The sequence below is a fragment of the Capricornis sumatraensis genome, chromosome 18 (genome assembly GCF_032405125.1).
Source record: "Capricornis sumatraensis isolate serow.1 chromosome 18, serow.2, whole genome shotgun sequence".
In the NCBI taxonomy this organism is placed as follows: Eukaryota; Metazoa; Chordata; class Mammalia; order Artiodactyla; family Bovidae; genus Capricornis; species Capricornis sumatraensis.
This window is the reverse complement of record NC_091086.1, coordinates 16,117,883-16,145,301: the sequence shown is the minus strand read 5'-3', so window position 1 is coordinate 16,145,301 and position 27,419 is coordinate 16,117,883. Positions and strand designations below refer to the sequence as shown.

The 27,419-nt window shown below is 42.3% G+C and overlaps 2 protein-coding genes across 3 annotated transcripts in view; one reads left to right on the top strand and one right to left on the bottom strand.

Moving 5' to 3' along the window:
* MRPS27 (mitochondrial ribosomal protein S27) overlaps positions 1-20,989 on the bottom strand; it is a 102,690-nt gene extending 81,701 nt beyond the window's left edge. Inside the window, exons 1-2 of one of the 2 annotated variants that reach the window (XM_068990567.1) lie at positions 20,917-20,989; positions 10,370-10,447 (exon numbers count right to left, since the gene is read on the bottom strand). In XM_068990567.1, the coding sequence (XP_068846668.1) occupies positions 10,370-10,447; positions 20,917-20,989 (151 nt within the window). The remainder of the gene's footprint in view (positions 1-10,369; positions 10,448-20,916) is intronic. The other variant, XM_068990568.1, reaches the window with a different exon arrangement.
* A 117-nt stretch (positions 20,990-21,106) lies between these two features.
* PTCD2 (pentatricopeptide repeat domain 2) overlaps positions 21,107-27,419 on the top strand; it is a 31,526-nt gene continuing 25,213 nt past the window's right edge. Inside the window, exons 1-3 of the mRNA XM_068990593.1 lie at positions 21,107-21,221; positions 22,685-22,777; positions 26,120-26,249. Of these exons, the coding sequence (XP_068846694.1) occupies positions 21,107-21,221; positions 22,685-22,777; positions 26,120-26,249 (338 nt within the window). The remainder of the gene's footprint in view (positions 21,222-22,684; positions 22,778-26,119; positions 26,250-27,419) is intronic.

Sequence of the window (27,419 nt, the reverse complement as noted above, 5' to 3'; positions counted from 1 at the left end):
ACTCAAAATTTAAATTTTAACCAAAAAAATGCAAGATTTGGATCTACTGGCCGAATTAAAATGACCTCCATTTCTTCGTGGGTTTCATATAATGCACAGTATGCAGCTGAACACTTGGACTGAGATGGCTTCTATAGTGTAGAGTCAGGATTCCACTTTAATCTTTTACACCAAGATATCTTCAGTCAAGTGAAATCAACTGGGGCCTCAAAAAAGGCAACAGCTGTAGAGCCAGCACCTGATGAATAATATCTGCATGCTGTAAGTCAGAGAAAGGTTTACTGCTAAATATAATATGCACCAATCACCTCTCATGATAGCAGTGTGTGATGGATGGAGCAGAAAACCGCACGGAGCAGGGATGGTCACAGAAGCCGGGCAGCTGCGGCCTGCAGCGGGGCAGCGCCACAGGCTTCTGGACTGCGGGCGCGACAGTCACAGCCACACGCCACAGTTCAGCGAGGGGCCAGCAGATGCCCAGGTTTTATTCAAAGGGATGTGCCAAAGAAGATGCCTTCTTGCCTGTCACTCAGCTCCTCAAGAATACACATTGCAGTGGACAGTTGAGGTCAACAAAGACTCTAAAGGAAAATGGGTCTGAAATTTGAATCCTTCATTTAACAAAGCTTAAAGCTAGCTGTATAGACAATGTGGAAATATGTCCAGAAAATGAAATTTATGTTAGTATAAAACTGTTCTTTTTTTTTGAAGAAAAAAACTCACTGATAGTCTAAGGACATAAAGGATTTTATTGAGGACCCCCACACTATTCGAAGTATAATCCTGGTTAAGGATTTGAAACCCTGAGAGGCTTTAAGACTTTAAAATGTCAGATTCCTAGGCTTCACACCCAGAAGGTGACTCTAATTCCATAGATTTGAGGTGAGACCATGAAAACCCAAATTTTTAAACAAAGCCCCAGGAGATTGTGAGGTAGCCTGGCAAGCACTTGAGTAAGTTAGTTTGAGAACTACCATGGAGGGAACACAAGACAAGTCTCAGATGTTGCTGCTAAGTTTGAAGATGGTATTAAACTGAATTCCATCTTAGCAATAAGGTGGACTGAACAGCTTTAAAAAATTCTCCCTACTATAAAAATAAAACATCTAAATAAAATGTTAGAAAAAGCTGTCAAATATATAACTGAGCTTTCAAGAAGATAGATCTAATCATCAGAGGCTAAAGGCAAGACGGAAGCACAAACCTTGTGTGTTTAAGGGACTACTGAGGGTAGCAGTCATCTGAGAGCACCTGCAGGCCCCAGTGACACAGAGCTGTGGTTTCAGTGACTTTCAGGGCACGGGACAGAACCAAGGCCTTTGTAAGGTGGGAAGCTGTTTCACAGATCACTGGGTAAAGCCTGGGCTGCCTAGGGTTACACCTGCAGAGAAGGTGAACTGGAAAGTAACGGACCCTGCAAAGGGAAAGAGCGAGGATGCCGTCCCCTGAGGATTCTAGGCCACGCAGTCAGCCCTCACACCTCTCAGGCCCTAATCCACACTTCCCATGCCACAGGAGAGACACCAACTTGAGAACTGCGGTTTAGGTGGTTTAAAGAGTTGATTTTACTACATAAAATTATAGAAAATACATACTAATCTATGATAACAAACAATCCCAGCGGTTTCCTGGGAAGGTGGGCAGGAAGAGCAGGAAAGGGCTACAGAGGAGGAGGAGAGAATGTGGGGCTGGGCGACAGGCATGCTGCTCATCTTCAACAGTGATGAGCTCATGGACAGACACACACACACATATGTCAAAGCTGGTCAAAATGCACACTTTGAGTATGTGTGGTATAGTCTATGTAAATAATATGTTGACAAAGTTGTAAAAAAGAAATTCAGTAAGTTAAAGAGGAGATTAGATACAAGTAAGGTGAGAATTACCAACCTGAAAGATCTAAAAGGAATTACAAGACAGAAGACTGCAGCAGAGATTAATAAAAACAAAAAGTATAAAAAGGGCATTAAGAGATATAGAAAATAGAATGTGCTGTGCTTACAGTCACTCAGTTGTGTCTGATTTGTGACCCCACGGACTGCAGCCCGCCAGGCTCCGCTGTCCATGGGGATTCTCCAGGCAAGAATACTGGAGTGGGTTGCCATGCCCTCCTCCAGGGGATCTTCCCAACCCAGGTCTCCTACATTACAGGCAGCTTCTTTACCATATGAGCACCAGGGAAGCCCATGAATACTGAAGTGGGTAGCCTATCCTTTCTCCAAGGGATCTTCCTGACCTAGAAATCGAACTGGGGTCTCCTGCATTGCAAGCAGATTCTTTAAGCTGGGCTACCAGGGAAGCCCAGAAAATAGAACAGTAAGGTCTAAAATATATTAACTTCAATTTCCAGAAGACATTGTTAATAAAGAGAATGGGGAGAGTTGATACATGATGAGCTAATAGCTAAGTGTTTTTTAGAACTGATAGAAATCATCTATTCTCAGATTCAGGAAACAAAAATAATCTCAAGTCAATTAAGTAAAATTAAATCCACACCATGATACATTACACTTAAACTGAAGAATAAGAAGACTTTAAAAGTAGCCTGCTGCTGCCGCTAAGTCACTTCAGTCGTGTCCGACTCTGTGTGACCCCCACAGACAGCAGCCCACCAGGCTCCCCTGTCCCTGGGATTCGCCACGCAAGAACACTGGAGTGGGGTGCCATTTCCTTCTCCAATGCATGAAAGTGAAAAGCGAAAGTGAAGTCGCTCAGTCGTGTCCGACTCTTCGCGACCCCGTGGACTGCAGCCTACCAGGCCCCTCTGTCCATGGAATTCTCCAGGCAAGAGTACTGGAGCAGGGTGCTATTGCCTTCTCCGTAAAAGTAGCCAGAAGGTAAAGAAAAGCAACTACACCAACAGGCGTTTCCTCACTAGAAACAAGAGAAAACAGTAGAATAACATGCTGGGAGTAAATACAATCAAAAGAGAATTACGTATCTAACAAAACTATCTTTTAAGTTTAATGGAAAAATGAAGACATTTTAAAACAAAAACTGAATTTATTAGCAACAAATATCACTAAAGAAGATTTTTACAAGTTGTGCTTTTTAGAAGACATGTTTTTGGAAGACAGAAAATGATCCTTTAAAAAAAGACTTGAGATGCTAGAAAGAATGGTAGGTAAATAAAATTGATTTGGTCTGGGGGAAATTGTTTAAAATAATAATGTCTTATGTGTTTACCTGTTTTAAAGGACAAAACTTTAATGTTAGTAACATATTGTTGGGGACCATGTGACGGGACTGAAGGACAGCAGAGTGTGATTAACCCTAGAATTTACGGTAAACATGTCTGCTGGAAGTTACGAAGCAATCGTCTGAAAGATGCAGAGTTAGAATGGTAAAGTCTACCATTCTGAAAGAGTAGAAACAGAGGATATAATTTTTGGAGGGGAGAATGCAAAAAACAAAAATTCCACAACCAGCTGAAAAGAAGATAGGAAAAAAAAGAACAAAGATGGGACAAATCACAAAATATGGCAGAAATAAATCCAAATAAACCTCTGATCATAAAATGACAATGTAAATGGACTAAACTTTCCAGTTACAAACATGACAATTGTCAGATCAGCTTTAAAAATACATAATCCAGCTATATAAATCATATGAACACATGAAGAGTTAAAAATATCTGTATGAAAAATGTACTAGGCAAAAAAGTAGCCAAAAAGAAACCTGGTGCAGCTATATTAATATCAGACATAACAGATTTAAAGTAAAAAGCTTTCCTTTTTCAGGTTAGATGGTCATTACATAACGATCAAAAGTCCATTTTTCCAGGAAGATAATTTTAACCTGGTATACATCAAAGTAACACAGCTTCAAATTATATAAAATTCTGAGAAAGAAAATGATAATCTTTTTAATGATCACAAAATCTATAGTAGCAATGTGCTAGGAAAGAAGCCTCTTATCAAGCAGGGTAGTCTCTGGGTCAAAGTTGTGATGAGGAAGGTCTCTGAAGGAACGATGGATCCTCTACTGAACTCTGAGAGATTTAGGTGAGAAATTATTAGATGGTTTCAGTTTTTCATGATTTCTGTGTAACTGTACATCAATGTTAACCATTCAGTCAATGTTAAGCTCCTTCTGGATGTAGGACCATCTGCATACCTTATCTAATTTATGTAATTCTTAAAGAACTAGGTACAAGTCATTATTTTATTTCCTAAAAGAAGTGATCTGGAAAACACAGGCTGAAACTCTGTTTTTGTCTCCCACATTTAAAAAGAAAAATAGGGATAGATGACCCATACCATGTATGGAAATAATAGAAGGAATTTTGAAAAATTAACCTAGGAACCATTCTGAATATAAATATTTTGATTTTCTTCTATTTGTCTGTCACCAGAGGCTGTAAAACAATAAAGGAAAAAATGTGAAGACAAGCTTTGTACACATATATATTAAGACTAAGGGAAGATGATGTACACAGGCCAGACCCACCTCTAGAACTGTCAATGACAGTCATTATGAAATCTAGTGAATGAATATATGTCACAGATATGTGAACAGGAAAGCAGGCCTCAGAAAATCTCCATCAAGCTCCAAAAGCAGGATTTGAAAAACTAAGGCAACAAGCCAAAAAGCTCCACAGCTGAAATGACACAGAAAAACTAAACCTCAGCAAATGAGAGAAGTGTCTAGATAACGTGAGAGAAGGTCACAGTGCTTGGTTCCAGCCTGAATTTCGCTCCCCCACCTTCCTGCCAAAAAAGACACAACAACCCAGAAACAAAAAGGCAGTAACTAAAACTAAAAGGTATCCCTTAAAAAAATCAGAAACAAAATATTTAATTCAGTAGGGCTCAAGAACCAATTCACTTCAAGTCACCTAGGCCCTTGCCCCTGGCAGGGTGAACAAACAAACTCATGGAACCCAGGGACTTCCCCCAGGAGACCTGCCCTTCTACCACCCAGTTCCCCAGCATGATTTTCTCCTGAATCCTATGCACTGCAAGCCCCAGTCTGTAATTCAACAGCTGCTACCTGGCTGATACTGCTAACTTTCACTCTGTACCTCCCCAGGAGATCTGCACAGCTAACGAAGAAATTTCAGAGACAAAGTACAGAAGCAGTCTAAAATGGAAATTTTCTGATCTGAGTTGCAAAGTTCAAGAACTCCCAGGGCCTAAGGCTCTTTCAATAAAAAATATCAACTGCAATGGATTAAAATGCCTGGAATACATAAGTCCATGAATTCATGCTATTAAAAAAAAAAATTAAAACCCTCACTGATGACCTTTGGAGGATGATAAGTGGTCAATTCATTATTTTCAAAGCTGCCTCTTCCATACAAGCTATAACTCAGGATAACTAAACTGCTGATGAAAAGAAATTCTTTAACAAAAATTTTCTGGGTAATAAATGAGGACGAAATTACAGAAATAAAATAGCAACGTTCTGCAGCTTCTAATGAAATAATGGATCTAAGCAACGTTCACAAATGGCCTTTAACATTAACATGACGACCAAATGCTGTGTGTCTCCTGATAACAGTAAATGACACTTCTTATGAAGTACTCATGTCAAAAGAAAAAACAAAAATACAAAAAATCTGATCAAGCTTTTCTCTCAACTGCCAGTTTTATAAGGATGCTAAAGGAACATATTAAATACTACCATAACGATGAAAACGGCAAATCTAGAATGTGGGAAACTACAAAAGACCCATTTTCTTCAAGAAATAAACGAAGAGAAACCTATAGATCAAAATCATGTCAACATATTGCAATGTACCGACCTTATCTGAAATCCATTTCAACAAACTATAAACATAAGTGTATAAGACATTTGAGGAAATGTGAACATTGAGCAAATATTTAATAATGTTAAGGAATTACTAATTTTTAGTAATAGTATGATAGTATAGTTATATATATATATTTTTAAATCCTACCTATTTTTATATCAAAATAAGTATAAAATGATCAGATAACAAGAATCTATGAAAAAGTAATCTGGTGAGGTGGTAGGAGCTTCATGAAACAAGACTGGTAGGGAATTGATAACCATTGATTCTGGGTGACAGACCATGGGGGTTCATTATATACTATTCTCTCTACCTCTGCATGTTTCCATTAAAAGATTTAAAAAGAGGTAAGACAAGGGGAGAAACATAACCAGCGGCATTGCCTGGACCTTATATGCATAATCATTAAAAAATGTATCGGTATTAAGGAAACTTGAACACTGAGTTGATATTTCATATTTAAATGATTATTAATACTATAGGTGCTATAACAGTATTAAAAATATCCTTATCTTTTAGAGGTATGTACTGAAATATTTATGGGTAAAATGATATATTGTCTGAGATCTGTCTCAAAATCATCCAAGATCAGAATGGGGGAATAAGCAGATGCAGAGATGAAGTAAAGACTGGCCATGCGCTGGTAACTGCTGAATAGAAGTGATGGGTAAAGGTGATTCCTTATACCATTCACTCTACCTTTGTATGTTTTACACTTTCTATCAAAACATTTTTAAAAGTAATAATAACCAATGGCATTCATTAGAAGTCAGAATAATGGTTTGAAGAGGGGAATGGGAGCCACAATAAGGGCTTCTGGAGCGGTAGGAATGTTCTTTTACACACGTTTGTTCACTTTGTGATAATTCATCATTACAATTTGTGCGCTTTTCAATATATATTATACTACAATCAAAAAATATTTTTTAAAAGAGGGCCACTGCTTCAGTGCAAGAGAAGACAGTAAGGCAGAGTTGCAAATACTACAGCAATCACTAAGAAATCTATTTCTGAGCAGAAAAATAAAAGAATAGTATACGTGTGCGTACTAAGTCACTTAAGTCACGTCCGACTCTGTTAGAGCCTATGGACTGTAACTTGCCAGGCTCCTCTGTCCATGGGTTTCTCCAGGCAAGACTACTGGAGTTGGTTGCCTACTCTTCTCCAGAATGTATAGCCCTAAGCAAATGTTAGGATCTGGTCTCGTTTTCCTCAACTCTAAGGGAATAGCAGCTGCCTCAGCCGGCTGTTGAGAACGTAACATGGAATAGTGCCTGTGAAGTGCTTAGCACAAAGCCGGGCACACACACTGCAGTGAAGAAAAGGTGCCTTCCGACTCTGGTGTCAGAGGACCCGTGCACTCATGGCCTGCCCGCCTCCAGACTACAGTATAGGTATACTGCACTCCTGGTTTGAATCTAGACCTCCGCAATAATAAATTACTCTCAGATGGGAAGCTGGACAGATTCCCACCATCCCTCACCCAAAGCTCTAACACAAAACCATTAATGAGACTGAACAGAGGCACCGCAGCTGCACAGCGATTCGAGAGAATCCAGGTCTTCTCCACCAGTATTCGTGGAAGCAAATTCACTTAAGATGAGGGAAGCCAAAGCCCCACACCCACACCCACGCATCTTCGCTCCCGGCAGCGCGATCCACTGCACCCCACTCCATGCCCTCCAATGGGGACGCGCGGAGTAAAAGCCTCATATCGCCCCCTGAACCTTCCCCCAATCAGCGAGCCCGCACCAGAATACAGCGCCCAATCAGAGCGCTCCACATGCCGAAGGCAGCCCTACGCGCACGTCCTAAAAGAAACGCTTCCCAAAGGGCAATGCCCGAACACCCGGCTCCACTGGCTTCTGGCGTCTCCGGAGGAGCCACACTGCCACCTACTGTCCGATCATGGGAATGCAGTCCCAGGTGTACCGCCTGATTCTCAGGGCCATATCCCAGCCAGAAGGGTCAAATACAGAATTTGGAAGCTTCCCTGGTGGCTCAGTGGTGAAAAATCCCGCCTGCCCAGTGCAGGACACACGGGTTCAATCCCAGATCCGGGAAGACCCCACATGCTGCGGAGCAACTATGCCCCTGCGCCACAACTACTGAGCCTGTGCTCTGGAGCCCTGGAGTCCCACCTACCCCGCGACTACTAAAGCCTGTGCGCCCTCGTGCCCAGGCTCTGTAGCAAGAGCCATCACGATGAGAAGCCTGCGCACCTGCTCCGCCAACCAGAGTGCCGCCTGCTCCCCCCCCACCCCCCGCCGCAACTAGAGAAAAGCTATGAATGCAAGTTTTAAGAATATTCTGTTACACAGTAGGAAGAAAATATTGTCTTAGCCTCTTTTCTTCCAAGCAGTTTGAGTTTCAAAACCTCATCTCACTTCACATCCCAAATTATTCCTTGCACATATTTCTGCAGCAGCTACTATATGTCAGAGTATGATCTGGGGCAGGCATTATCATCATCTCTAATTGACAGGTACAGGAACCCAGTTAAGAGACATAGGTTCTGAAAGATGGCAGAGATGGGAAAAACACCCAGACATTTTCGCTTCAAGTGCACAGTCTTGACCACGTCACACAAGGTACAAAGTGCTGTAACATACAGGATGAGGAAAAAATCACTTCTGACTTGATAGGGCCTTGGGATGTACAGAAAGGATTACTGGCAGGATAGTATTCAGTAAATGGTGGCTGGTATGTACTGCTTTTCTAAGTACATTAATCTTAACAGAGAGGAGACAGTTACCTCCGTGGGATATATATTCACTGGAGACTGTTATGCTTATTCTTTGGCAAAGAGCATCTGCTCACTCAAGAATCCATGACAATATTTCCTAGGTTTGTCTCTGAATAACAGAGCTGATCCATACCAAAGCACCAAATATAATGGCTGTTTCTTAATTTTCCCTTCATACCTAGGAAAGTGTTAATAATAGCTTTTATGAAATTCTTCATCTTCATTTCTGTACTTCCATAGCACTTTTCATATAATTCATATATGGCACATCAGAATAAGCTTTGCAATATAATTAACTGAGCCCATGTTGCTTTCATCATTAGAACAGTGGTTCCCAAAAGGAGTACCAAAAGGCCCTCAGGACATTTCAGAATACATACTGGTATTTTTTCTTTTTTGACTGTCAAAATGACTGTAGGGCATTATTGGTACTTAAGGGGCTTCCCTGGTGGATCAGCGGTAAAGAATCTGCCTGCAACGGGGAAGACCTGGGTTCGATCCCTGGGTTGGGAAGATCCCCTGGAGAAGGGAACAGCTAACCACTCCAGTATTCTGGACTGGAGAATTCCATAGACTGTATAGTACATGGGGTCGCAAAGAGTCAGACATGACTGAGCAACTTTCACTTTCCACTGGGTAGAAGTCAGAAATGATAACAAGCAGTACCAAGAGTGACAGCCACACTAAAACACTGGCCCTGCTGGGAGCCAGTGTGTTCAGTATAGAAGGAAGATACAAACACAGACGACAGGAAGCCAAAGAAGAAAGATGAACTGAGGTTTCTGAATGAACTCATCATTTGTAAAATATGTACATGTAAGTTCATATAGATATATATACAAGAACATATGTATGTTTACGTGTGTATGTATACGTATTTCTCCTAGCTCTGTCCACTAAATAGGCAAAGCAGCAAAAATTCCACAGTAGCAAGGGGATGCCTAGTGCATAGACCTTGGTTTCCAATAGCATTCCCTAGTAAAAGGAACCAGTGCTCTTTGGAGAAATTTAGTTGGCCCTTGAACAAAACAGGTTTGAACTGTGCAGGTTCACTTACACATAAATTTCTTTCACTAAACGTGTACTAACTATAGGATTACACGCATGATCCACAGTTGGTTGAATCCGTAGATAGAAACTTGGCTTGGAAGAAACCACTTATAGGGAGGACCAACTAGAAGGTATATGAGGATTTCTGTGCTGAGGGTGGGTGCCCTTCACCCCCATTCAAACCCATTGTTTATGGGTTAGTTGAGACTGGTTTCAGGGTTACAGCAGGAAAGGTACAAGATGGAACACTGGGAGTCAGCTTGAAAGGGATTCTATTAGCCAAATGTGAGAGAATTCGGGAGAATCTGACCAACAAAATAATGGTAAGGATGGTAATGAATCATTAAAAGAAAAAAAGCAATCTACAAGATCATATTGGTATTAAACAGAGAAAGAGCAAGAAGTGGGAGAAAAGGGAGGCTTCTTGTTTACAGTAAATACTGAGTACTAATTAGTAAATGTGGAGGTATTAATGAATTTGGAAAATCATCATTTTTCAACCATCATGATAAAGACTGATTCTGCAGATGAAATAAAGTCAGGATGCATGGTAACTAACTATGTGATAAAAATGAACAGAAAACAAGACAAACTAATGTTTACATAATCCAGAGAGACTGTCACGGCAAAAATGAAAGAAATTTGCAAGAAAGAAAAAATAATTCTGCCACATGTGAAACAAGTCTAATTCTTAAGACTTAAAATAGGCTTATTTGATTGGATTATTATAAAAGCATTTCTCAATTATCTCATGAATATACAGTACCAAACATGGAGTGATTGGAAATGACATATATAACAGCACGGTGAGTACCTACCCAGGTGACAATCTTCTTTTTCTCTCGCTTCCCATTTGCGGCTGTCCACATATGCTGCAGAAAGTAGGTGTCTTTTACCTGAGGAAAAAAACAAGTACCTCAACAGGCATGGTTTCAATACATGTTCAGTTTATACATCTGTTTTTATTAACTGTATCTTTGCCACATTTTCCATTTACTAGACTATTAAAGATCTGTTATGAAACTGTAACCAATATTGCACAGGTTTACAATTCAGTTCACGACACCATGCATTCAACCTCTCACAGGAAGAAAAGGCAGAAAACCTGTTCAAATTTCTAACATTATTAGTAAAACTGCTGCTAATTCTGTTCCTAATACTTTAGACCTAGGAGCCATTTGTTTCCACTGACGAAGAGCCCAGATAAGCTTTAAGATTCCTTCTTCGAACCCCAAATACTTGCTGAATGGTTGCTTAACTCATTAAATGACTGTTTATCATTAGGTAGTCCTAAAAAAATTTCCATCTGAGCTGGATCAGCACATTTACCCTTATCTCACATACAGCCAACAGTACTGAGCACCCAGTGGGTAAATAAGAGGAGTCTAACAAGCCAAATCTGGGGTGACCCACGAGATGACGCCTGTCCAACGACCGGCACGCGACACTGCTCAGTACACAAGAGCTCAAGGAAGAAATGAGAAAGAAGGAATGACAACTGAAAATGAAACTTATTATCCTTCAAAGACACCATCAACAAAGTGAAAGGATAACTCAGAACAGGAGGGAAATAGCTGCACATCATTTATCTGATTAGAGACTTTTACTCAGAATCTCAGGTTACTCAGAAACCTGTATGCAGGTCAAGAAGCAACAGTTAGAAATGGACATGGAACAAAGGACTGGTTCCAAATAAGGAAAGAGGTACATCAAGGCTGAATATTATCACTCTGCTTATTAACTTTTGTGCAAAGTACATCATGCAAAATGCCAGACTGGATGAAGCACAAGATGGAATCAAGACTGCTGGGAGATATCAATAACCTCATATATGCAGATGACACCACCCTTATGGCAGAAAGTGAAGAGGAACTAAAGAGCCTCTTGGTAAAAGTGAAACAGGAGAGTGAAAAAACTTGGTTAAAACTCAACATTCAAAAAGAGAAGATCATGGCATCCAGTCCCATCACTTCATGGCAAACAGGTGGGGAAACAGTGGAAACAGTGACAGACTTAGTTTTCTTGGGCTCCAAAGTCACTGCAGATGGCAACTGCAGCGTGAAATTAAAAGACACTTGCTCCTTGGAAGGAAAGCATATTCAAAAGCAGAGACATTACTTTGCTGACAAAGATCCACCTAGACAAGGCTATGGTTTGTCTAGTAGTCATGTATGGATGTGAGAGTTGGATCATAAAGAAGGCTGAACACTGAAGAATTGACACTTTTGAAGTGTGGTGTTAGAGAATACCCTTGAGAGTCCTCTGGACTGTAAGAAGATCCAACCAGTCAATCCAAAAGGAGATCAGTCCTGAATATTCATTGGAAGGACTGATGCTAAAGCTCCAATACTTTGGCCACCTAATGTGAAGAACTGGCTCACTGGAAAAGACCCCGATGCTGGGAAAGATTGAAGGCAGGAAGAGAAGGGGATGACAGAGGATGAGATAGTTGGATGGCATCACTGACTCGATGGACATGAGTTTGAGCAAGCTCCAGGAGATGGTGAAGGACAGGTAGGCCTGGTATGCTGCAGTCCATGGGGTCACAAACAGTTGGACACGACTGAGTGACTGAACAACCAACAAGGGAAAAAAAAAAAAAAAACTCTTACAACTTAAAATTTGAAAAGACAACGCAACAGAAAAATGGGCAAAGGATCTGAACAAACATTTCTAAAACATACACACACATATAAATAGCACACACATAAATACATGGCCAATAAGTATATGGAAAGATGTTTCATATCACTTCCCATTAAGAAAATGCAAAATATACTGAAATACAACTACACATCCACTTAGGATGGTTATGATCAAAAAGGCAGATGATAACAGCTGTTGATAAGGATGTAGAGAAATCTGGCTCATACATTGCTGGTATGAATGTGAAATGGTGCAGCCACACTGGAAAAGTTTGGCCGTTCTGCAAAATGTTACCATGGAGTTACTAGGTAACCCAACAACTCCACTTCTACATATATACCTAAGAGAAATGAAATCACGGATCCACACAAAAAATTGTACACAACATTATTCATAATAGCCAAAAAGGAAAGATGCAAATATCCATCAATTTATGAATGGATAAACAAATGTGGTATATTCTTATGAAAGGAATATTATTCAGCAATAAAGGAAGTACTGATACATGCTACATGGATGAACCTTGAAAATATTATGCTAAGGAAAAAGAAGTCTGTCACAAAAGACTACATGTTACATAATTCCATCATATGCAATGTCTGCAATAGGGAAATCTATAGAGACAGAGGTGTCTTGGTTGCCTAGATCAAGAGGGTAGAGGGGCAGGAAAACCTGGGGGGAAATGGGGCATGACTGCTAATGAGGTATGGCGTTTTTTCAGGTGATGAAAATCTCCTAAATTGACTGTGGTGAGAGCTGCTGCACAACCCTGTGTATGTAACAAAAAAACTAAGTAAGCATTAAATTGGCCACGTTAGATGAATGTGAACTAAATCTAAATAAAGCTGTTTTAAAAAATTAAAAAGGAATGAATGGCAGACAGCCACCTAAAGGTCACAGCAGACCATAACCAAACACAACAAGAAGGCATGGGAGCTGATCACACACACTGTTAGGACGCTGCTGGTATTCTCTATCCATTTCCCAACTAAAACAAATACAAACACACCTGTGTGTGTTTATACCCAAACCAGCACCTCCCTTGTCTTCAGCAGGGAGTCTAGTCAGACTTCACTAGAATAATACGTGGAAGTTTGAGGTCTAAAGCTTAAGCAATGATGCAATAATAATAGAAGCTCCCAAAGATTGCCTCAAAAGGGAATAAAGATATTTTTTAAAATAGCAACTATAAATGATTAGATGCTTGGAACTTAGAACACATTTTTCACAGAAACGATGTTCTAAATTGTCAGTTACATTCCTGCATCTGTCAAGAAGGATGAATAAAATCCAACGGCACTGATGGCATTGCATTAGGTGTGCAGCTGTACACCAGGTCAGGAGTGAACAGACCAGACCCTGTAGTTTTAAGTGAAGGAGTTGGCTGGGTGACATTTAAGGTCTCTGCATGCTCTAACAATCTGACACAGAGCCAAAACACACAATTCAAATAACCTATTCATAATTTATGACAGCATTTCTATGCAAACTGAATTTCAATTTCTAAAACCAGGTAGATCACTCCCTTCTGTGGGAAACAAGTACAGCCCTTTTCTCTACATAAGCATAAGCTGAGGAGGGGACGAACATTTTAAGATGCTTCAGTCATGTCCGACTCTTTTGTGACCCTATGGACTGTAGCCCTCCAGGCTCCTCTGTCCAAGGCATTCTCCTGGCAAGAATACTGTAGTGGGTTGCCATGCCCTCCTCCAAGGGATCTTCCAGACCCAGGGATTGAACCCACGTCTCTTATGTCTCCTGCATTGGCAGGTGGATTCTTTACCACTACGGCCGCCTAGGAAGCCGAGTTCAGTCAGCTCAGTTGTGTCCAACTCAGTCATGTCTGACTCTTTGTGACTCCATGGACTGCAGCATGCCAGGCTGTCCATCACCAACGCCCAGAGCTGACTCAAACTCATGTCCATTGAATCAGTGATGCCATCCAACCATCTCATTCTCTGTCGTCCCCTTCTCCTCCCACCTTCAATTTTTCCCAGCATCAGAGTCTTTTCAAATGAGTCAGTTCTTCGAAATTAGATGGCCAAAGTATTGGAGTTTCAGCTTCGACCATCAGTCCTTCCAAAAAATATTCAGGACTGATTTCCTTTAGGATAGACTGGTTGGATGTCCTTGCAGTCCAAGGGACTCTCAAGAATCTTCTCCAACACCACAGTTCTAAAGCATCAATTCTTCTGTGCTCAGCTTTCTTTATAGTCCAACTCTCACATCCATACATGACTATGGGAAAAACCATAGCTTTGACTAGACAGACCTTTGTCGGCAAAGTAATTTCTCTGCTTTTGAATATGCTGTCTGTGTTGGTCATAACTTTTCTTCCAAGGAGCAAGTGTCTTTTAATTTCATGGCTGCAGTCACCATCTGCAGTGATTTTGGAGCCCCCAAAAATAAAGTCTCTCACTGTTTCCACTGTTTCCCCATCTATTTGCCATGAAGTGATGGGACTGAATGCCATGATCTTAGTTTTTTGAATGTTTAGTTTTAAGCCAACTTCACTCTCCTCTTTCACTTTCACCAAGAGGCTCTTTAGTTCTTCTTTGCTTTCTGTCATAAGGGTGGTGATATCTGCATATCAGAGGTTATTGATATTTCTCCCGGCAATCTTGATTCCAGCTTGTGCTTCATCCAGCCCAGTGTTTCTCATGATGTACTCTGCATATAAGTTAAATAAGCAGGCTGGCAATATACAGCCTTGATGTACTCCTTTCCCGATTTGGAACCAGTCTGTTGTTCCATGTCGGGTTCTAACCGTTGGTCCTTGACCTGCATACAGATTTCTCAGGAGGCAGGTAAGGTGGTCTTGTAGTCCCATCTCTTTAAGAATTTCCCACAGTTTGTTGTGATGCACACAGTCAAAGGCTTTGGCATAGTCAATAAAGCAGATGTTTTTCTGGAACTCTCGTTTTTTTTGATGGTCCAATGGATGTTGGCAATTTGATCTCTGGTTCCTCTGCCTTTTCTAAATCCAGCTTGAACATCTGGAAGTTCACATACTATTGAAGCCTGGCTTGGAGAATTTTGAGAATTACTTTGCTAGCATGTGAGATGAGTGCAATCGTGCGGTAGTTTGAATATTCTTTGACATTGCCTTTCTTTGGGATTGGAGTGAAAACTGACCTTTTCCAGTCCTGTGGTCACTGCTGAGTTTTCCAAATTTGCTGGCATATTGAGTGCAGCACTTTCACAGCATCATCTTTCAGGATTTGAAATAGCTCAAATGGAATGCCATCACCTCCACTAGCTTTGTTCATAGTGATGCTTCCTAAGGCCCACTTGACTTCACATTCCAGGATGTCTGGCTCTAGGTGAGTAATCACACCATCATGATTATCTGGGTTGTGAAGATCTTTTTTGTATAGTTCTGCGGTGTTTTTGCCACCTCTTCTTAATATCTTCTGTTTCTGTTAGGTCCATACTGTTTCTGTCCTTTATTGTGCCCATCTTTGCATGAAATGTTCCCTTGGTATCTCTAATTTTCTTAAAGAAATCTCTAGTCTGTGCCATTCTGTTGTTTTCCTCTATTTCTTTGCACTGATCACTGAGGAAGGCTTTCTTATCTCTCCTTGCTATTCTTTGGAACTCTACATTCAAATGGGTATATCTTTCTTTCTTCTTTGCCTTTCACTTCTCTTCTCTTCACAGCTATTTGTAAGGCCTTAAATTGAAGTTCAACAGACTTAAACTGAAGAAAGTAGGAAAAACCACTAGACCATTCGGGTATGATCTGAATCAAATCCCTTACGATTTTACAGTGGAAGTGACAAATAGATTCAAGGGATTAGATCTGTTAGACAGAGTGCCTGAAGAACTATGGATGGAGGTTCATCCCCGAGAAAAAGAAATGCAAAAAGGCAAAATGGTTGTCTGAGGAGGCCTTACAAATAGCTGTGAAAAGAAGAGAGGCCAAAGAAAGCCCAAGGAGGGGACTGTTAAGCAATATATTCCAGGACACTGATCAAGAACATCCCCGAGAAAAAGAAATGCAAAAAGGCAAAATGGTTGTCTGAGGAGGCCTTATAAATAGCTGTGAAAAGAAGAGAGGCCAAAGAAAGCCCAAGGAGGGAACTGTTAAGCAATATATTCCAGGACACCAATGACTTATATATTCTCTACCTATTATTACATTTTCTTACTTATTCTCCATTTCTTCTCCTAACATATGTTTTATTCTAGCATAAGACATCAGCCCTCCTTATTCTAAAGTCAGAAAAAACAGTTATCTAGAACTATGTTCATGATTTTGGTACTGGGAGACATAAAGCAGGGAGATGATGGTGGGGAGACAGTAGTCCCAGAATGTCCTGTGTGTGGCTGTTCAAGGGCATCAGATAACTGAAACAAAATAAATCAGGACTAGTAAATTTACGAAAGATAAGCCCAGTAACTTTCAAATATATGAATTTTAACTGTTTGCCTACCATCCCTGGTGGCTCAGATGGTAAATAATCCACCTGCAATGTGGGAGACCTGGGTTTGATCCCTGAGTTGGGAAGATCCCCTGGAGGAGGGTATGGCAACCCACTCCAGTATTCTTGTCTGAGCAACTAGGCACACATCATTTTCTATCTCCATTGAGGACAGAATGAAAGGAAATGGGTATAAGGATAAAGAATTTAAACTTGGCAAGTGGAAAATTTTCCTAATAGAAACCAGCGGCAAACACAGTAATGAGTTATCCAGTGTTGTAGGCAGAATGTCTCCCCCAAAAACATCCATGTCCTAATCCCCAGAACCTGTGAATGTTGGGGTACATGGCAAAGGGGGATTAAGGTGACAGAAGGAATTAAGATTGCTTCTCAGGTGGCTCAGCAGAAAGAATCCGCCTGCAAGGCAGCAGATGAGAGAATTCAATCCCCAGATCAGGAAGATGCCCTGAAGAAGGAAAAGGCAACCCATTCCAGTATTCTTGCTTGGGAAATTCCACGGACAGAGGAGCCTGGTGGTTCGCAGTCCATGGGGTTGCAAAAGAGTTGGACATGACTTAGCAACTAAACAACAACAACATCGAATTAAGGTCAGCACATCAGCTGATCTTAAGTGAGGAGACTGTCCAGGGTTATACAGGTGGACTCAATGCTTTGTTTTTTTAGCCACACCTCGGGGCATGTGGGATCTTAGTTCCCCAACCAGGGATTGAACCTGTGCCCCATGCACTGAAAGCACAGTCTTAACCACTAGATGGCCAAGGAAGTCCCCAGGTAGATTCAAAGTAATCACAGGTCCTTAAAAAGTAGAAGAGGGAGACACTTTGTTAGTGTGGTGCATGAAGGGCAGAGTGATACGAGAAGGACCTGACTTGCCACTGCTCACTTTGAAGACGTTTGAGAAAGGGGCCATCAGCCAAGGAATGCAGTGGTCTCCAGAAGATGGAAAAGGCTAGAAAAAACAGATTCACCCCTAAAGATTCCTGAAGGGAATACATCCCTTTCAAAACCCTGATTGATTTTAGCACAGTAAGACTCTGTACCAGACTTCTGACATACCGAACAGTAAGTCTATGTTGTTTCAAGCCATCAAATTTGTGGTGATTTGTTACAGCAGCAATAGTAAATTACTATACCTTAAGACAGACATTCGATTTTCTGTAAACCTTTTAAATCAGGATATCCATCTTTCTAAGATAGTTGGTAGTTGAGAGGTCTGTATATTAACATTAAAACCAGAAAGAATTTCTATGAAGTCAGGAAGAACGTTGAGTGGACAATGAAAATGGAAAACCTAGATCAGCTTCTCCAACTTTATTGTGCATATGAATCTTGATTAAAAGAAGATTCTGATTCAGCATGCCTGGGGCGGGAACAGAGAATCTGCATTTCTGAAAGTTCCCAGGTGATGATGATTTTGACCCTCAGACAATACTGAAATAGCAATGGGATAGGATGTTATCAGCCTCACAAGTTTAGCTCTCTCAGACCATTTAACTCCACTCTAACTATGCCACCCAAGCAGATAAACCCATCTTGAACCTGCTTACCCTATAGGCAGTCAAATTTTAGAGCAACAATATTCAAAGATAACTATCCACTGAAAAATGAATATTTCCTCACTTAATTCTGCCTCCAAAGACCAGGATTTTGGAGCTTAGTAAATACTTATTGATAAAAAGCTTGTTTTTTGTATAGTTAATTTGGCTTTTGGTAAAATGTCTCCAAACATGTTTCCCATCCAAAGGGAAGCAATGTGATAGTGAACAGATAGGCTTTAGAGTCACAAAATCTAAACGTGAATCCTAGCCTTCCATAAATATTATGAAAATCTAGACAAGTTACACCAGGCCTCTTAGCATTTTCCTTCATATGTAAAATGGGGAAATATTGTATCATAATTTAAACAAGGACATATACAATAGTAAGTGCTTTGCCTAATGTGCACTATGTAGTAAGTGCTCAACAAGTTTCCTTCTCTAGCCTCTTCTTATATTGAAACCCCTTTTTTGGTTTACCTCAATAAATCTTGCTTCCATCCTGTTGATTATTTTTGTTGCCTTTATCTGTTGTACAGAGAACTGATGGAAGTTCCAACATATTCCAAATACCAATTTGTCATGAGTGTGTTTGAATTTTTTCCTCTTTTATCCTGTAATGGTTTAAGATGTTTTGACGACTTAAAGTAAAGCTCCTTATCAGCATTCTCAAACCCCCAGAGGTCAATAATGTACTATTTTATTTGGGGGCTGCATTTTATTTTGGGGCTTCCCTGGTGGCTCTGTGGTAAAGAATCAGCCTGCCAATGCAGAAGACACAGGTTTGATCCCTAGGTTGGGAAGATCCCCTGGAGAAGGAAATGGCAACTCGTTCCATTTTTCTTCCCTGGGAAATCCCATTGACAGAAGAACCTGGTAGGCTACAGTCCACAGGTTTGCAAAAGAGTTGGACACAACTTACTGACCAAACAGTAACATCTTATATTACTTGCCTTACAGCCTCCAGTTTCTGATTTCAAGACTCCTTTCATCTGTGGTCTAACCCAGTGCCTGTGCAATATAACTTTCTGCAATAAAGGAGCTAGCCACTACAGTGGCCACTAGCCACAGGTGCCTACTGAGCACTTAAAATGTAGCTAATGTTGGGCTTCCCTTGCACCCACTCCAGTATTCTTTCCTGGAGAATCCCATGGACAGAGGAGCCTACAGTCCATCAGGTTGCAAGTCGGACACAACTTAGCGACTAAACCACCACCAGCAATGTGACTAAGGAAAAGAATTTTTAAATTTAAACTAAATGAAATAGCCACTTACAGCTCATGGCCAGGACAGAGGGATAGCACAGGTGTAACCGATCACAAGTTTCAAGTTCACCGTTTCAATCTTAGGTCAAAACGGTAACTGGAAATTCTCTCAATTCACCTTTATTTAACGTCCATTCCCTGGTTACAATGACTGGTCCCAAACATTCCAAGCAACTATGATACTTCCCCTGATTAACAATACAAGGTCTTGTTTAAATTGAAAAGCATTTAGTAACAACCCTAAGTGAACACACTAGTAAACAGCTACAACCCTAATGCTTACTGAGAAGCCAAGTACTGGGCAGACTACTTCACCTAAAGTGTGGCAAGAAACATTTTCATTAGCTAGGTCAACCAGCTAATCCTCAGAAAACTTCTGGTGGCCAATGATAAGGTTTCACGTTGATATTTAAAGATCTGTGGAGAAAAACTGTATGTGTTTCTTTTCAACAGGGGCTAGAGGAGGACGTTAGAAAGAGTCGATAGGAGGCATTGGAAAAACCAATGGTGATTACTGTAGCCGAATCACATAATCAGATACACTTGTCAGGATTTAGCTTCTGTAAATTAAAAAAAAAAGTTTTTCCCAATGTCTTCATCAGCAGGTCCTTTAAACAGGTTTTGCGTGAGGCATCATTCACCCAGATATCAAAGTATTTCAAAACTATTAGCATTTACTGTTTGAATGGAAAACTTCGGGGAAGAAAGGTCAACCAAACTGCGCCCAAGGTCATCAGGTAAAGTGAGATTAGTAATGAGAAATTCATCCACCCAGTGAAAACCAGGGTCTGGCCACGCGTCAGGTGTTGAGAACGTTTATGCTGCTGCTGCTGCTGCTGCTGCTGCTAAGTCGCTTCAGTCGTGTCCAACTCTGTGCGACCCCACAGACGGCAGCCCACCAGCCTCCCCCGTCCCTGGGATTCTCCAGGCAAGAACACTGGAGTAGGTTGCCATTTCCTTCTCCAATGCGTGAAAGTGAAAAGTGTAACTGAAGTCGCTCAGTCGTGTCCGACTCTTCGCGACCCCATGGACTGCAGCCCACCACGCTCCTCCGTCCACGGGATTTTCCCGGCAAGAGTACTGGAGTGGGGTGCCATCGCCTTCTCCGGAACGTTTATGACGCCCCTCTAAAAACACAACAGCGAGAGAAATTTCACAGCCCCAGGGAGGGCGAGGGGGTCACATTTGGGCTTCTCAGGGGCAGCAAAAAGACCACCACCCGAACACATAAACGCGGAAATCAGCCGCAGAAGTTCTCATACCAGAACTTGCTCTGCTCCTCACACCTCTGGATAAGAAAACACTTACTATTTCGGGGAGGGAGATGGGTCAGGGACCTTGCCTCCCCTTTCTGTGGTACCAAACACCTCCAGTGGTTTCTTCTTTCCTTAGAAGTCTATTACTCCTTTTACTCAGGGAACAGAGTTCTCAGGGGACCTAAAGAAGCAGCCCCACGGAAGAAGCAGTCACTAACCTGCCAGAGAGAGCTGAGGCAGCAACACATTCCGCGCCAGGACGACCCCACGCCGCACCACGGAGGCCGCCATCTTGGAGCATACCAAAAGGAATGCTGATCCGGGGGAGGCGGGCAGAGGAAGGGGTGGGGTCACGGTCGACGCTCCGCCCCCTCCCCGGCTCCCACACTTGGTGCGGCCCGGAACAGCATGGCGGCTGCCTTTAGGCCCCCGAAGCAAGTCCTTGTGCTGCAGGCGCTGCGGAGTTTGGTGTATCCCTGGGTGGGAGGCTCTGGTTCTACCTGCTGCCTCTGCCCTCTCGGAGGTATCCGCGGCCTCGGGCCTTGAAGTAGGGGATGGGTGGGACAGAAGGGAGCTTTACACTTCAGTGGGCATCTCTTTGGAGAAATAACAGCGCCCCAGTCACTCTCTGGCCGAGAGCAACCGAGCATGCCCTCGCCCTCTGCTCCTGGGTGCAGTGGTGGTCTCTGCCTGTCGTAGACACCCGTGTCCCAGGGAATCAAAGGACGGCTGGGCTGGGGTCTTGACCCTGGGGCTGTAATATTCCCTTGGATGGAGCTGTGCTGCTTCCCGGGAACACCCCCTCCGCCTTGGGCCTACTGTTCTGTAGAGTCTGGGATGGGAGGAGGTCTAAGACTATAGAGTCCAGCTCTAACTAACAATCTGAAAGACTCTGAGCAGCTTTCTTTATTTACAGAATTATCCCTTGATATCTTTGTGGAAATGATTAAATTTGACAATGCTGGCGAATGATAATAAAAGATCTAAAACTTTGTGTCAGGCTTTACTACATTTTACATACATTCTTTCCTCTTCTCCTCATACCACCTAGTGAGAGAGGTACTGTTCTCTTCATTAACGAAAGAAAGAAAGTGAAGTCGTTCGGTCGTGTCCGACTCTTTGTGACCCCATGGACGGTAGCCTAACCAGGCTTCTCCGTCCATGGGATTTTCCAGGCAAGAGTACTGGAGTGGGTTGTCATTTCCTTCTCCAGGGGATCTTCCCGACCCCCAGGGATCGAACACGGGTCTCCCGCATTGTGGGCAGCTGCTTTACCCTCTGAGCCACCAGGGAAGCCCTCATTAACAACGGAGGACGCTAAGTAATTTGCCCAAGGCTCGAAGAAACTGGCAGAGGAAGGGTTGAACAGAAGGCAGTCTTGCTGTAACCACTGCTCACCTTTATAGAAATCAGCAGCAATTTTTGTTGTTACAGTGTTATTGTTGGACACAGAGTTCGTATAGTGGACGATTCTTTGGCCATGCTCCAATTCATGCATAAGCCAGCATCTTAAAGAAATAATGTTTCCCAAACTCTTCACTTCTGCTAAGTTGTGATGACTGAATCCTGATGTATCTAGTGGATACTGAGAGTTCAGATCTGAGAGGTCACAGCTCCTCATTTGGAAAATGACAATACTGGGAATTCCAGTGGTCACACTATAGGTACTTTTATCCTATATGCTTCTACCTGTTTAAACCAAATCTGTTTTGTTATCTGTCTTTTGGAGTCCAGATTCTTGTCTCCTGTCCCCATACACAATCATTAGCTCCTTTCACACACACAGACAAGACTCGTGGAGGATTTGCATTCTCTGGTAGTTTGGAAATTTTTTTCTCCCTATGAGGGTGACTTATAATTGTACCAGTTTAGATCATTTATACTAAGTGAAGATCAGATCAATTATTAGAAAGAGACAGTCAAACTCTACACGTTATTTGCTAAGTATACAATAGTCAAAATGATTTTACTTTCTCTGATTTTTAGCTAAAAGATACCTACTTACAGACAGTATTGTGAAATTAAAGGAATTTCAACGTAAGAAGGTGGCTGTTGCATGTAATCTTCCTGGCACCAAAGGTAATCAAATCTATTAAATTCTTTCATTGATCTGTCATTCAACTTTCCTCTGTCTTTATCCCTATTCAGTCTCTCTGTCAATGATTTTGTATTTCAAAAGAAATTGAGATGGTTTATTCTTAGTTCCTAGTCTGCCTCTATGTGCGTATTTTATTTCACCATTCTCCTCTTACCCCTTCAGCCAGGATCCCAGAGAAACGCTGAAGCTAGTGCTGCATCCAGCCTCCAGATCAGTGCCTCTCAAAGTTAGGTTCAAGGGTGAGCAGCAAGTAAGAGAGGGATAGGAACGCCAAACCTTGGGCCCCAACCGATTCGTCTGCACAGTAAAGTCGGAGAACTGCGCCACATGACTGGCTTTCACACTTTTGATGCCACCCTCAGTAAAAACTACAATTTGCCTTGTGTCTCTAGTACACACATACATATCTATAGATAAATCAAATGAAACAGAAAATGTATGATGTATTTTCATATTTTCCAGTCTGTGCTGAAAGAATCAGTAGTCTAAAACAGGTTTCTTTAAAAAATTCGCAAAACACTGATGATTGCTATGGCTGGGTGATGGACATGTGGGAGGTGATTTCTCTCTGCTTTTAGGTATGTTTGAAACTTTCTATTGTAAAGAGCTAAAAACACCACCACCATCCCTGGCCCTGTTCCCTTTCAGCATCTGAGAAATCTTGTTGCATTCATTTCCTCTTCTCCTGCACATTGAGTTTTCCCCAGTAATTCAAATTCTTTTATAAACAGAGTAAGACCCCTCTCTTTTTTTAATAACTCTTTTGTATGTTCTGTTGACTTTTTCAGCTTTCCTCCTTCTCACTGTGGGATGTTGTGAGCACCTAATGAACACTTGCTCCCACCTCTACAGTCCAGCCCTCCAGAAACCAGTCTTCCTTCACTACTTTGCTAGCCATACTGTTACACAAAATCATCTACAGAGCAAGAAGATAAAGAGTGACAGAATTGAGTCTCCACTTTAGTAGACTCAATCTAGATTTGACTTCAGTCTTTGCTGCCTACTCCAGGTCGTCTGGAGCTCTGTGAAGTGTGCAGTTAGGGCTTCATGTCACAGTCTAGTTGCTACTCAGCTGTCATAATCTTTCTAAGGCTGTGATGGTCACGCATCTGTTCTGAAAGGCAATTAACATCATGAGTGCCACTCTACTCCACTGTCAGGTATTTACAGATAAAGTCCTATCCACATTTCATCTTTATGAGAACCCACAGTGGTACTTACTGTCTTATAGACCACATCACGTACAAACGTCCCCCTTCCCCCCAGGTTCCTAGCTCCTCCATAGTTGATCTCGCCCTTTCTAGAATTCAGTGTAATCTCCCGTTAGTCTAGTCACGTTCTCCTCTCACCACCTTTCCCCCGCAGTTCCGTGCCGTGTCTCAGGCTGACTCCCGCACGAGCGATGCCAGACTCCGTCCGCTCTGCCGACTCTCCCCAGCCCCGTCCCTGCTCTGCCGCTTCTCTGCTTCCACCACACCTGGTCTCTTTCTGCTGCTTGATCTCTCTCTTCTTTCCTGTTATGTTTATACTGTCACGTGTCACCTGCTCTGTCACTGTTTTCAGATACCTTTATGCAAATATATCTTGTCTTTTCAAATAGATTCTAAGCTCTTTCAGGTCAGGAACCATACCTTATCCTTCTCTGTGTCTCTCACACAAAGAAGGATACCTCTGAATACGAATATACAATAAGCACCTAAATCTTATTGGTTGTTCTAAAATACAAATTACATTTGCTGAAATTTTGGACATATTGAGAAGTAACAAGATGTAAAGTCATCCATTAAAATCTTTTTAGGTTGGAAATTGTTTAGAAATATTTAATAGAATAAATCGTGACTGAAGAATGAAAGAAGAACAATAACCTCTGTGATTTCCTGGCAGTTACTACATGCTGGGCCCTGTGATAAGGGCTTTACTTTACTTGCATTATCTCAGGATGATCCCATGAGGTCAGCATCATGATCTTCACTTTACACATGAATCAAGTCTCACACACAGGCCTCTCCAAACCTCCCCATAGCATGCAAATGGCAAAGCCTAGATTCCAGCCCACACATGCGTTCATGCTAAGTTGCCTCAGTTGTGTCCGACAGTTTGCGACCCCATGCGCCTCACCAGGCTCCTCTGTCCATGGGATCCTCCAGGCAAGAATACTGGAGTGGCTTGCCATGTTCTCTTCCAGGGGATCTTACCGACCCAGAGATCAAACCCATGTCTCTTAAGTCTCCTGCATTGGCAGGTGGGTTATTTACCACTGGTGCTACCTGGGAGATTTCAGCCCAAGTCTTCCCAATTCTAAAACCTTTAGCCATTACAAGATCCTGCAAATAAAGATTGGAGAGTCTACTGCACTAACCCAAACCTAGGGGGCCTTTTTTTCTAGTAAATCGAAAGCAATATCTACTTCAGCTTCCCAATTTTGTGTTTTAAGGTATATCCCGCCAGTCCTTCAGGCAGCATTCCTTCAGAGCTCTGCGCCTTGGAACAAATCCTGTAGACTTTTCTTGGCAGCTTCTGATAGTGAGAACAGCCCTGCCTTCTGGAAAGCAGATGCTTGCTTGGTGCCTGCCTCTCACCCCACATTCTGCCAAGAATACAGTGCCTCCTCATGCCAAGAAGCAGCGCTTCCTGTTGGTGTTTGTCTCCACAGTAGTTTCAGATACATAGACAGTGATCACCTTGAAACGATTCGGTCACTAGAAGACGGTTTTCTGCTGTTAGCGGACAGGTTTGCCCTCTGCATTACACAGTACCGTGGCACACTTTCTAACAACTGATTAGAGAGGGACCAGGAGGAATGAAACAGTGGTGAAGCTGAATCAAGTGGAAGCGATGTGAGGTGCTCCTGAATCGTGGGAGTCCTCCACTGTGGGGTGACTCATCTCCACATTTTCCTTTCAGTTTTCCTGCTAGGTACCCGACCAACTGATGGTTTGGATATCTTGGTTACTTTTTTTCCCCTCATGGGTCACCTGTAGATAGAGCTCTCTGGACTAAGCCTCTTCGGACATTAGTTCTCAAACTTTACATAAGCATCACCCAGGTAGTGAAAAATGCACATTCCTGTGCTCCCGCTCCCAGAGACTGTGCAGGGAGTCTGGAGTGAGGCCTGGGCCTGCGCCCTGTGACACAGATGTGCTCTTTCACACACCATCTCTGATGCTCAAGACCAGCCAGTGATGGAGCTGCGTGGCCGTGAGCCCCGCTCGGTGGCCTCTGCAAGGGGCTGGCTTCCGGCCTCCCCTCCTCCCTGAGGTCAGACTCCTGAACAGTCCAAGTCAGCCAAGTGATAGCCACCTCTACACTGTGCTTTCTTCCAGAAACCTATTTGAGAAACCTGGAAGAGAAACTGACCCAGAATAAGCTCATCCTGAAAGAGGAGTTGAGAACCCTACTTCATTTGTGTGCATCCCGGGACGACGTGGAGCTGGCTAAACATGTCATTTACAGGTGAGGCACTTCCTTAGAATACTGCCCGCCTTTTCTCTTCCCACTGTCTCCCTTTCCTGAGCAATCGCATACACCTGGAAGATTGCAGCTATCACCTACCTCTACACTGGCGACTTCCAAGTCTCTTGTCCAGGTGCCTGCCCTGAGCACCACATGTTTAAATTCATTCATTTAACAAAACTTATTAGGTTCCTACTACGTGCCAGGTGCTAAAGATGGAAAAGCAGATAATTTACACCCCAGGAGATCACCAGCCTCACTACTCACTGAGTCCACTCACATGTTCTCTAGTCTTCACATTCCGTGTACACAGACCTTTTCTTGCTATGTTTGTTCTCATACTGACCAGTCTTTCTTTCCCCTGGTCTCATCTGCTCTCCTGTGTCCACTGCCTGGTGTCTCGCATCCCAGCCTTCCTCTCTCTGTCCCCATTACCCATGTCTTAGTTCAGGCCTCACTCCTCTCACTTGGACACTTCAGTGGACTGCTGACTAGCCTCGCTACTCCGGGCTTAGGTCTCTTTACTGTCTCTGATCCCTCATCAGGCTTTCCCATGTCAGAAGGAACTCATGTGTGATCACAGTCTACTCTTAGGAAACCCAGCAAAGGTGTCTTCTGGGAGCAGGATGTCGCCAAACCAACAGGCTTTATTTCTAAAACTGATTCATTGCTTCTTTTCACCATTCTTTAAAGATACATTTCTGTACACGGACCTGCACTTGTACTGTACAGAGAAAAATACGAGTTCCTTGTAGATAGAAGAATATACACCCTAGGTTAACCATGGTTCTTTGGAAATTATACATTATAGATATTGTTTGTTTAAATGTATACTTTTCTGATTTCTCAAACTTGTCTATAAGAGACATGAATTACACAAATTTGATTGAAAATTTTAAAAACACAAGAAATATATTACACATTCTGTGGTTTTGATTGTCTCCTCCTGCATAACCAACCACAACAGAACTTAATGACTTAAAATGACCACTTATTATTTCTCACAATTCCGTGAATCAGGAACTGCGGCTGGGCTCAGCTGGGCAGTTCTTACAGTATCAGCTGAAGTCACCTGTGCACTGCAGTCAGATGCCGTGGGCTGAGCTGGGAGGTCCAAGAAGGCTTCAGTGGCACTTCCGATGCATCAGGGTCCCTACGCCCGCCCCGGCC